This window comes from Dipodomys merriami, unplaced genomic scaffold, assembly GCF_024711535.1.
Source record: "Dipodomys merriami isolate MVZ:Mamm:240054 unplaced genomic scaffold, mDipMer1.0.p SCAF_9, whole genome shotgun sequence".
In the NCBI taxonomy this organism is placed as follows: domain Eukaryota; kingdom Metazoa; phylum Chordata; class Mammalia; order Rodentia; family Heteromyidae; genus Dipodomys; species Dipodomys merriami.
Genome location: NW_027206512.1, coordinates 42366453 through 42377990, shown reverse-complemented (window position 1 = coordinate 42377990; position 11538 = coordinate 42366453). Strand labels below are relative to the sequence as shown.

The following is an 11538-nucleotide window of genomic DNA, read 5'->3' as shown; positions in this document are numbered from 1 at the left end:
GCACTAATCAAGTGTTTTCACCGTGTTCCCTATGGGGAGGGATGAGATGCCATTTAAAAGATGCACCGAGGAGGTAATACCAAAAATGTAAATGCTCCCCCTTCTCTCCCGATCTGCTAACTCTGAAGCTTCTATTCCATAACTCTGTTCTTTCACCATAGCCTTATTTTCTTCTGAGCCTATCTCCCCCCCTCCCCACCCCTCACCAATATCCAAACTTCTAGCTTTCTTATCCTTACTATTTCTGCCAGGCCTCGCTTCATTCGGTGGTTTAAGCTTTCCTGGCATTATCCCTACAGATTTAGTCCCTCTTTTATTTGTATTTTTCGCCGTCTTTTGAATTTGCTGGTTTAAAAGGGGGAAAAAAATCCCACTCAAGATGACTAGAGAAAAGCGGTTTTAGTTGCCGTTTCCTTTGGAGTATGGTGAAACCCAGAATTTTATGATTCCAATCCTCTGTTCTTTGAAGAATGGTTTACCTTGACAGCCCCTTGTCTCAAAATTCTCCCTATCCTTTTCTCGGATCTGCTTCCCATAGTCTTCCATCGCCTTGCTTCTGTGTCTTGCATGGCAGCCACATCTCCCCCATGCCCATGCCCAACCAATTCTTCTCCGGGGAGTCACATTACATCAGCATTTCTAATGCAATATCTGTTAGACACCAGGTTTTTATTCTGGATAACCGGTCTGATTTAACATGGAAGATGGACTGCCTCAGGGCCAACGCAAACCGCTGCGAGATGGAGGGGGACAGGGATGTACACCCCACCATAAATCTATACCTGTTGAATCTGTGCGTGCTCAAAGGCTTCCGAGACCCCCACCCGAGCTTTTTGAGTGATTTGAGATGGCAGAAGACGGGTTTCCAAGCAATGTCGCCCAAACTCGAAAGGCTTCGTCACACACGACTGACCGCTCCACACACTCCAAGCACCCACCGACAAAAACCATCTCCCCCGCCACCAGATTATCTCACCGGGCGGGCGGGCCGGGCCGCAGGGTTTGGGGGCCGGGCCGTACCATCGGCGCGGCACGCGGGGGGGGCCACGCCCTCGGGCCGGCGTCTGGCCGCGTCCCCCTGCTTGGTTTGGCCCCCGCTCCCCCCCGCGCAGGCAGCCACGGTGCGCCAGGCCGCCGCTTTATAGCGGGAGCCTGGGCGGCTCCGCTCGCTGTTTTCTCCTCTTCCCTGGACTGAGGCTTCTGCGGCGGTTGGCGAAGATGCAGCTGAAGCCGATGGAGATCAACCCGGAGGTGAGAACCGGGGGCTCCGCTGCCCGGGGAGCGCCCGGCGGACGGACGCCTGGCCACCGCTTCCCATCCCAATTGTGTGTTTTTTGTTTTTCCTTTCAGATGCTGAACAAAGTGAGTAGCGCCTCGAGCTGCCCCCGTCTCCTCCCGTGTCGTCGGGCTGGGGAGGCGCCCACCGAGCTACCCAGCGCCCGGCAGTGGTCGCCGGTCTCCCGGTCTCAGGGTTTCGGGAGTGTGGGATGGAGAGTGGGATGCAGGGGGAGGCGGCTGCGCCGGGAAGCGCTCCTGAGGGCGTGGCGCGCGCGCGCGCGCGCGGACTCAGCACCCGGGCTTCGTGGGCGCCACGTGGGGGCCGCGCTTTGTGCTGTGTCATTGCGCCGACCGGGGCGTGGGGGCGGCGGGGCAGCGGGCGGAGGGGCGTGGCCTCCACGGCTCGGGTGGGGACGCGCAGGGCGCGCGCGGCGCGTGTGCGCGCGTGCTGGCCCCGCCCCCTGGCAGGTGTCGTGACCCTGCGCCCTCCTCTCCCCGCCATCGGCCCCGCCCTGTCTCCCCTCCGCCCAGGTGTTGGCCCGGCTGGGGGTCGTCGGCCAGTGGCGCTTCACCGACGTGCTGGGCCTGGAGGAGGAGACTCTGAGCTCGGTGCCATCACCTGCCTGCGCCCTGCTGCTGCTCTTTCCTCTCACGGCCCAGGTAGGGAGTGAAGCCCCCGATGGGCGGGATCTGGGACATAGTATGTTGCTCCTCAAACCCCAGTGGGTCATGGAGGGGGTTCCCTTTCTGGACATACCCGGGCGCCCAGATCTAGCTAATCCGCACCCCACCTGTAGGGGGTAAAAGTCAAGGCTTCTCAAGAAGGGAGGTGCCTGCAGGAATGAAACACTTTTGGGGGGGACGCCTGTTTGAATTGAGCTAATTACATCCTTCGCATCCTTACCCATTTGTCCATAATTGCCTTAATTTGGGAGAGTAGGAGCCTACTTCTCCCAATTCCATTATCCCTGTCATCCAGAGAGATAATTCACCCTGTAAACCAGTTTGCCTTCATTAGGTTTGTCTGAGCCTTCCACTTGGGGACTGCTGGCTGTTTCCTTTTAAGGGCTGTAAACTGTCAGTTCCTTGTTTGTTTCTTAGACTCCCACCTAGCTGTAAAATGGAGGAGGCTGGGTTTGCCTGAACATAACACAAAAGGTTCAGTTGAGCTCCATTTCCTGTTTTAATGAATTTAGGGGACCCCCTCACTCCTTTACCCCTAGACACTCTCCTGAATGTGTACTGAATCATTTGTATAGGGTTTCTGTATGGGATCGTCTGTCTACTACCTGTACTCTTTGTCTCTGACCTTGTAGCTGGGTGACATTGGTGGTTATTAGCACAATCTTGCTAACACATTTTTCTTTTGTTTGAATGGTTTTCCTTCTACAATTATGAATGAATATATGTGCCTCAAAACTGAGCATCTTATAAAAACATCCAGTTGGATATTTATTGTCTTGGAGTGTGGGGAGTCCAGGTAATGTCTCACTGCTGTTAGCATTTGGGGCACCAGTGAGGTTAACTGAAGTGTAAGAATCTAAACCAAGCTGTATGAGAAATTTCCAGGCCTTCTTACTACTAAACGGGCTAACGAGCTAAGTATTAATAGGTTAAAATATTTATTACAGGAATTAGGATTATGCCAGTGGCAGGTTTGACATTTGGATAAAATTGTAAATCTTTGTAGGTCAGACTCACTGTCTTGACCAACTCAAATGTAATCTTCTGGTTTCCCACTTGAGCATCTCTAGGAGCTTTTTCATTAGAGGAACCATGATGACTCGGAGGTTTTGAGCAGCACTCAGGCAAGGCCTCTGGGAGGCAGTGGTGCAGGATATTTGCCTTAAAAGCTCACAGGGCTTCTTTTGCGGCCTCAACTGGATCTTTTTAGAGAACAGTCTGGTATGAATAATGTGTGTTTTGTCCTTTAGCTGCATTTCAGTCTGTCAAATTTATCGAGCTTTTATTCTATACAGAACGCCTACTGGACATTCAAGCACTGAAGGAAATTTAGTGAAAAGTGAGGATTATAGGTTGACTTCAAGAGCAAGCTAATAATAATTTTAAAAGCATCTAATTCAGACTAGGGCATTGGGAACTTTCATGCCAAGCTCAGTCCTTTTAAATGATGGTGAAATATTTAGAGAAGGGTCTCCATGCGAGACATTAAATAATTCTAAGATTGCTGCCATGTAAAATTTTTATCTGATTAGCCTGGAAAGATTAAACCCCTTAACAGTCAATAAGTGACAACTCAAGAGTCTGGGAGTAAGCAAGAGTTTCTTACTAGATGGGGTTGAAGTTGAGCTCTGTGGCACAGAACCAGCTTTAAAACTTCATTCATGTGCAGTAATGCAAGGCTACTAGAATGTCCCACTATGCAAATGTGCTATCCAAGTCCTAACTTCTCATGTCTTAGATAAAAGCTGTAGACAGACTCACTGTATCCCTCTGTAAGTAGCTAGAACATTCTATCTTTCTTGCACTTGAAGTCACATCTTTTCTTGGAGGATGAGAAATTTTTTGTAAGGTCACAGTCTCCTGTACCCAACACTGGTTGAATTCTCATTCTAAAAAGATGAGGAAGAAGAAATTGTTCATTTTTTTCACTTAATGGCTTCTTTGCTTGTTTTGTTTCTAAAGAGATAGCTAATTGGACAGAATAGAAGTGTTAACACAATAGTGAAATGAAAACAGCTGGAATTAAAATTGGCCACTAAATCGTTCATAGCTTGATTAGGAGGCCTATGTACAATGCAGTCATTGGTATTGATAAAAGGAAAATAATAAATGGACTTTTTTGCTTTCTGACATGACACATTCATCTCAAACTAAAAGGTTGCAGTCTAGACAGCCTTGGGCAATATCCAACAAGGCAGCATCTGCACTGCAGCACAGGGTGGAGCCTAGGGCCCTCAGAGACATGGGGTGGAGCCTACAGGCCTCAGAGCCCACTGGCGCCAGACAGAATATGCTCTGGATATTGGCCAGCAATTAGAACCAAGGCTCTGGGTCACACCTCCCCCTTGTGTTTCCACATAGGTGGTAGAATGCACTGTGGTGCCATTTGTCCTTTGCATTTTCATTTTGAGAGGTAAATGTTTTTTTTTTTTTTTCCCTTCACAGCATGAGAACTTTAGGAAAAAACAGATTGAAGAATTGAAGGGACAAGAAGTGAGTCCTAAAGTATACTTCATGAAGCAGACCATTGGGAACTCTTGTGGTACAATTGGACTTATCCACACAGTGGCCAATAATCAAGACAAATTGCAGTTTGGTACGTGTGACATTACAGCAGGTCATCTTCTAAAAAAAGCATGGAATTTAGTTACTATAACACTTTATGACAAAAATCTTCAGGGTTTTTTTCAGCAAAATCATTGTTTTAAAAATTGTTTTGTTTTGAAACAGTTCACTCATTACTTATCCAGCTATACTACATGAATTGAGTTTTTATTGTTTATTTGACAGGAAACTCATTTAAGAGGTATGCTCAGCTGCCTCTCCAGTAGACCCTTTTGTTTGTTCACAGACTCACGAGGGTGAGGTAAAGAAAGTACTTGAGGGCCAATGGTGTAATCATTCTCACCTGTTCCTTTTGAATTCTCAATTTGGAGCTAGAGGTGATGCTAATCAGAAAATGCGGACAGCTAAGGCCTGTCATTGATTTGTCTTCTAAGCAATGGGGAGACCAGAATAACTTGACAGCAGCTACCTAATGGTATGGAAGTCCTGTGGCAGCAAGCCAAAACCTTAAATGTTGTACCATGAATGAACTTTGCCCACCCCTAGTGAATACTGTGTATGATATGGGGAAGCAAGTGTGAGCCCTTGAGCTTGACAGAGGCAGAGTGAACAGTAAGTGGGTCAAAGTAACGTGGCCGTTACATGTGATTTAGAATAAGTTGGCAAATGTTCTTAAAAGGTTAATAGTAAACCTTTTAGGATTCTCATCTAACTATTTTAGCTCAAAACCAGTCAGTCATAAATGTAAACCAGTAGATGTAGCAGTGTTCCAGTAAGACTTGGTTTACAGAAATGGTGATAGTGGTTTAGACAATGGCTGGGAGGTAGGGCTGAGGAGACTACCCTGTTAATTGTAGCAGGTTAGATAAATAGCTGGGTATGGTGGTGTTTGTCTGTAGTCCCAAATACTTAAGGCATATGGGTAGGGAGGTAGCCCTGTTACTGGCAGCAGGTTAGATACACACCTAGGCATGGTGGTGTGTACCTGTGGTCCCAGCTACTTGGGAGATTGAGGCAGGAAAGTTGTTTGAGCCCAGCCCAAGGCCAGCCTGGGCAACATAGGCAGAGACCCTATCTCAAAAGAAAAATTGGGTTGGGAATATGATTAGGTGGTAGAGCTCTTACCTGTCTTGCATACAATCCTGGGTTCAAATGTACACTTGTGTGTGTTATTTGTGTGGGTGTGTATGTGTGCGCATGCCATTCCTAGGACTTGAGCAATAGCTCTACGTCTGACTTTTTGGTGGTCAATTGGAGATAAGGGTCTCATGAACTTTCTTGCCCAAACTGGATTCGAATTCCAGTCTTACAATCTCAAGTCTCCTGAGTAGCTAGGATTAGAGATGTGAGTCACTGATACCTAGCCTGTGTAACTTTTATTAAAGCAAATATGGTCCAAGACTCTTGGTATCTTTCTGATATTAAAGATGACTTGTTTGGCCATAAATTCCTAAATCTTCTAGAAGTTGCTTTTCCAGATATTCATTTGATCTACATTAAAAAGTTGCAGCTCAGTCAGGTACCTGTAATCCTAGCTACTAGTAGGCTAAATCTAAGGATCACAGTTTGAAGCCAGCCTGGTCAAGTCCCATGAGACTGTTACCTCCAATTAACCACCAGAAAACCAGAAGTAGAGCTGTGGCTCAAAGCCACAGAAAAGCTCAGGGACAGTACCAGGCCCTAAGTTCAAGTCCCATGACTGACAAAGTTTCAGCCCAGTTTTTTTCTATTCTATAAAATGCACTTTATTTAGAATTCTGTGTTCCCAGGGTCAGATTACATACTCTAATTTTAAAACTATGGTAATGTTGTCATCAGTGAATTGATTCAAATATCTTCTCAGAGTTTTGAGTGAGTGTGTGTAGAGGTTTCTGGTGCTGGGGATTTGAACTCTGCTCTGTGTATAGTATCTTAGGCAAGCTCTGTAATACAGAGCTATACCCTACTCCAGATTTTTAAGTTTATAGTTGAAGATTCAAGCTGAGGTCTTCTGAAGTGGGAGTTGCCCTTGCTGGAGGGGTGCCTCCTGCTTTATCCACACTGAGCACGAACAGGGTTAACAATGACAATAGCCAGTGGCTACTATCTTGTAAGCCAGAGTCTATAGGTGTTCGTATATCTGTGTAAGATCCTCATGCTAATATCTGTCTGGATAACTGAGTTACTGAGACTGAATTTTCTACCCTGAAGTAAAAAAAATCTTGCTTTAGGAACTGTTAATTCAACTAGAATGTTACTTTAGTATCATATAGACAATAGATGTTAATTGTATGATATTAAGTGCTATAGCTACAGCAGTAGACAAGACAGATCTGCCTTTGAGGCACAACATCCCACAAATACATGTTCTAAATAAGTACTGGAAGAAATGAGGGGTGGGAGGGACAAGATGTTTGGGATGGCAACAACAAGAAAGAGCTTTGTATTCTAGAAGAATGGAGAGGCCTGCCTGTCTTGAAAGAGAGGCAGGCTGGAAGGAAGGACTGCTCATCCACATCCCTGGAGACCACTTTGAAGATGAAGATGCTATGAAAGCTTTGGTCAGAAATATCATGGATCCATTTGTAGTATTTTGTCTGAACCAATGTCTGCATTTTCTTTTTAAAGAGGATGGATCAATCCTGAAACAGTTTCTTTCTGAGACGGAGAAGATGTCCCCTGAAGACAGAGCTAAATGCTTTGAAAAGAATGAGGTATGAACAACTTCCAGAGCATTGCTTTGAAATCACTGTGGAGAGCTTTGTGTTGATTTTTTTCTTTTTTCTGCAGGCCATCCAGGCAGCCCATGATGCCGTGGCACAGGAGGGCCAGTGTCGGGTAAATGAAAGTCTACATCTGAGTCTGGTGGTGCCTGTGTTTCCGTTGGAATAGTTGCAGGATTGAATATAAAGTTACCTACTCAGGGCCAATTGATGACAGAAAATGATGCTTTGACTAGCTCTGTTCCCCAAAATGTGTCTTCAGAGATTGAATTGGTAGTTAAAATAATGTGTAATTCAAACCAATAGTATTATATGTAGATGTATATGAGTTTTACAGAGTAATTAATACCTCTGTTCATAATTAGCATTTCGGGCTGGGATGTAGCTCAGTGGCAAAGCGCTTGCCTAGCAAGTGCAACGTCCTGGGTTCGATCCCCAGTACCAAAAAAGAAAAGACAAAAAAAATACAGTTAAAAAAAAAACCCAAACATAATTAGCATCTCACCTTTCAGAGCCATGTGAGGAGAGTGAAATGTACTAACAAGACTCTATTCTAAAAAGATTTAAATGGGGGCTGGGAATGTGGCCTAGTGGTAGAATGCTCGCCTAGCATGCACAAAGCTCTGGGTTCGATTCCTCAGTACCACATACACTGTGGCTCAAGTGGTAGAGTGCTAGCCTTGAGTACAGAGAGGCCCAGGGACAGCACCCAGGCCTTGAGTTCAAGCCCCACAACCAACAAAAAAAAAGCTTTAAATGTACCATAATGGGGACCCGGGGATGTAGCCCAGTGATTCAGCTTATGTATAACATGCAAGAGACCCTGGGTCTAGTACCCAGCACCAGAAATGTGAATAGAACAAACAGAATCTCTTCAAGGAAACTGCCTTAATAACCTCTCTCTAGGTATGACCTTTCCTGAGATAAGCCTGAATTTCCTCATCAAGAAAAAACATGACATAGCAGTAACCAAAAAGCTAGGCTATCTTAAGGATTCCAGCATTTCTGCCTTAGAAGGTTTAGACTTGGGCCCTGTTTATAGGAAATTCATGACTATGAGCTGTAATGAGCTTATATTCTTAAGAATATAAGCAAACTGTTTCATTCTAAAGTTTATTTTAACTCCATTTTCAAAAATTTCTTGAACTTTTCAGGTAGATGACAAGGTGAATTTTCATTTTATTCTGTTTAACAATGTGGATGGGCATCTCTATGAACTAGGTATGTATCACTCCATTTTGAAACTCAGTATGTTTTCCTGCATTCTTTGATGTAGTATGTGTATGCTGTTAGTACTTCACTGTTTGAAGCCAGAGAAGGAGAGGCCAGCCAGTGGGCTCTTAACTATCTACCATACCCACAGAACTTAGGCTACTGACCTACTGAATGATGCCTTTAGTTACGAAGCAGTGAGGACTCCAGGCAGCCACACTTCCTCTTCCTGGCTCTCCATAGCATCTCCTATGCCATCCTTTCAGACAAGGAATACCTTAGAAAAGGATCAGTGTCGGGATGACCTTGTTTGTATGAATTTGGATGTTATAATTATTTCTGTTTTATATTAATGGAGAAAGACTCAAGTTGAGACATCACTTATGGATGGACTCATGGGGTAACTGGTAGTCATAGGAGGGCAAGTGAGATCTCAGAGATTTCTTCTTGCCTTTCCTTTTGCCTTTCCCCAGAGACCAGCTGACTTTTGCTCTGTAGTGCTTCCCAAGATTTGGCATGATTGCTTCTATTAAGATCTGGCTTGGATTTGCATGGTACCATTAGTGATAGACTGACCATGCCTAGAGTGGATACTTAGGGACTCTTGAGCCTCTGTAGCTTATTTCTTCACAACCAAACCTTCCAAGTTTCTTCATATGTTCCTTGATGGGAGTACAGTGGTTTTTGGAAGAATTTACAACTTCCCTTTGGGTTGGCCTGAAAATGCAGGAAATTTGACATGCCCAACTTCTTTGTTCTAGATGGACGAATGCCTTTTCCGGTGGACCATGGCGCTAGTTCTGAGGACTCCTTGCTGCAGGTAATCCTGGGACAGACACCCCTTCCATATTTTCCAGCCACATTGTCTAATGTGCTGACACATTCAGGGCTGCCAGCATCTATTTTCTGGGTTAATAGTCTTTAGGGCTTAAAGATCATTTCAGTAATTCTACCCATCTTCTCTTACAGCAAGTGGCTTTTAAACGGGAGCCTTCAAAGAAGCCCTGAACAATGTGTTTTGTGTGTCATTTTCAGTCCACAGTTAGAATTAGCTGGAAACCATTGCCTTGTTTCCCTGTGGGATTAAGGTGATCACTGTCGCCTTGTCAGTTTACATTGTTTCGGAAACAGTCTTCCGAGCCTTCCCAAATTCTCTTTTAAGGTCCTTAGTTTTTGGTCAATCTGATAGGTAGTGCACTAAGGATTCTGGTAGGTAAATTTCACGTGTTTGTTTCCACATGGCTCTCTGTTGCAGAAGGGAAAAAGAAACTGAAAAACATGACTGACAAGATCCTGGATAGCCATCCTGGTAGAAATGACTACCAAAACCTCTTGATTCTGGATAAGAGGGAGGTTCACTATAGACCGTTTCAACCTAAAGATGAGTCTAGAATAGAATCAATTTGCTTGTATAGAGGAACATTTCTTAATTATACCATTCAGTTCTCTTGAGATTTGAGGGAAAGAGTGATTTAGTTTACTTGCAAAAAAAACAAAAACAAAAACGAGGCAGAGGCAAAAACCCAGAAGCACTTGGTGGAAACAGAAGGGAGTCAGCTTGTTCAGGAAACATGCGATGTGCTTTCTAGTGACACTTGTTTTCTCTTGCCTTCATCCCTGGTTCTCAAGGTTAGTGAGGGATTTGCAGTTGGGTTAGGGTAAACTGAACATGACCAGGTCTTGGACGTGGTTTCCCTTTGAAATTTGCATTCCTAGCTGGTTTTGTTTGGATATTAACATCATTCCTTCTTTTCAGGATGCTGCCAAGGTCTGCAGAGAGTTCACTGAGCGTGAGCAAGGAGAGGTTCGCTTTTCCGCTGTGGCCCTCTGCAAGGCAGCCTAAGCTCTGTGGGAGGGGCCTGCTGTTCTCCCGTCCCATAGCCCTAGCGAGCCGCACATTCCTGCCCAAGCAGCCTACTGTGCTTCAGTCCTTGTAAACTCAGCTGTCACCTTCTTTCATGCTCCCTTACACCCCAGCACTAGCAGAGCTCTACTGTCCTGAGCCAAGTTGGTGTGGGCTTCAGCTGTGATTGTTTCCCCCACTGTGTGTCTGTACTCTAGCACCTAAAGCTGTCAATGGCTACTTTGGGTTATGTGTAGTTAAAGCCTTGGATGTGGTTTGTTTGTCCTTAAAAGGAATAAAAGACTTTTCTGCTCATAAGAGATAAGTTTAAACTCTTCATTTTCTCTTAGCCTCCTCCCTACTATATCCCAAATTGTTGGGGTTTGGACTCAGGGCTGTGTGTTTACTAGGCAAGCTGGCTACCACTGGAGCCATTCCTCCCCCCTTCTTTTTTGGGGGGGGGTCTGGTTGATTTTTTTGGATCTGGTTGTGGGGCCTGAACTCTGGGCTTGGGTGCTGTCTCTCAGCTCTTCAGTTCAAGGCTAGCGCTCTACCACTTGAGCCACAGCGCCACTTCCAGCTTTTTTCATTTTGCTTATGTGGTGCTGAGGAATTGAACCCAGGGCCTCAGGCATGCAAGGCAAGTGTTCTACCACTGAGCTACCTCCCCAACCCCTCCCCCTCCTTTTTTTTGTATTGGTTATGTTTTATTTTTATTTTTTTTGTCAGTTGTGAGACTTGAACTCAGGGCCAAAGCACTGTCCTTGAGCTTTTTTACTCAAGACTAGTGTTCTACCACTTTAAGCCATCACTTACAGTTTTCTGGTGGTTAATTGGAGGTAAGGTAAGAGATTCATAGACTTTCCTGCCTGGGCTGACTTCAAATTGTGATCCTCAGATCTCTGCCTCCTGAGTAGCTAGGATTATAGGTGTGAGCCACTGGTACCCAGCTTGCATTGGTTACTTTTGAGATAATTTTACTTCCTGCCCAGGCATGTGACTGGACTGAGATCCTCCTATTTTACACTTTCCTCTATTGTAGCTGGAATAACAGGTACAAGTCACCACATCCAGCTTCTTCTATCTATTGAGATAGTCTTGCATACTCTTTTGCCAGGGTTGGCCTGGAACTGCAATCCTGATGTCATTCCTGCACTACTGGCTCATTGTTTTGACAGCAGTATATAAATATGTATACTGTACACACCAGTTTAACATACAAAAATCTAGAGACACTGACTATCTATAGAAACT

General features: G+C 45.1%; 1 protein-coding gene across 1 annotated transcript; it reads left to right on the top strand.

Moving 5' to 3' along the window:
* Positions 1 to 1160: 1160 nt before the first annotated feature.
* Uchl1 (ubiquitin C-terminal hydrolase L1) lies at positions 1161 to 10609 on the top strand. The gene is made up of 9 exons (XM_070012367.1): positions 1161 to 1251; positions 1351 to 1362; positions 1810 to 1938; positions 4408 to 4558; positions 7135 to 7220; positions 7297 to 7344; positions 8384 to 8450; positions 9203 to 9261; positions 10198 to 10609. The coding sequence occupies exons 1-9, from the start codon at positions 1219 to 1221 to the stop codon at positions 10282 to 10284; spliced, it is 672 nt and encodes a 223-aa protein (XP_069868468.1). The 5' UTR covers positions 1161 to 1218; the 3' UTR covers positions 10285 to 10609.
* Positions 10610 to 11538: the final 929 nt, after the last annotated feature.

Excerpts from the sequence above, each read along its gene's own strand:
- Uchl1 (XM_070012367.1), top strand. The coding sequence starts at position 1,219 with ATGCAGCTGAAGCCGATGGAGATCAACCCGGAG. Across the intron at positions 7,221-7,296 it reads AATGCTTTGAAAAGAATGAG|GCCATCCAGGCAGCCCATGA; the intron begins GTATGAACAACT and ends TTTTTTCTGCAG. Across the intron at positions 9,262-10,197 it reads CTGAGGACTCCTTGCTGCAG|GATGCTGCCAAGGTCTGCAG; the intron begins GTAATCCTGGGA and ends CCTTCTTTTCAG.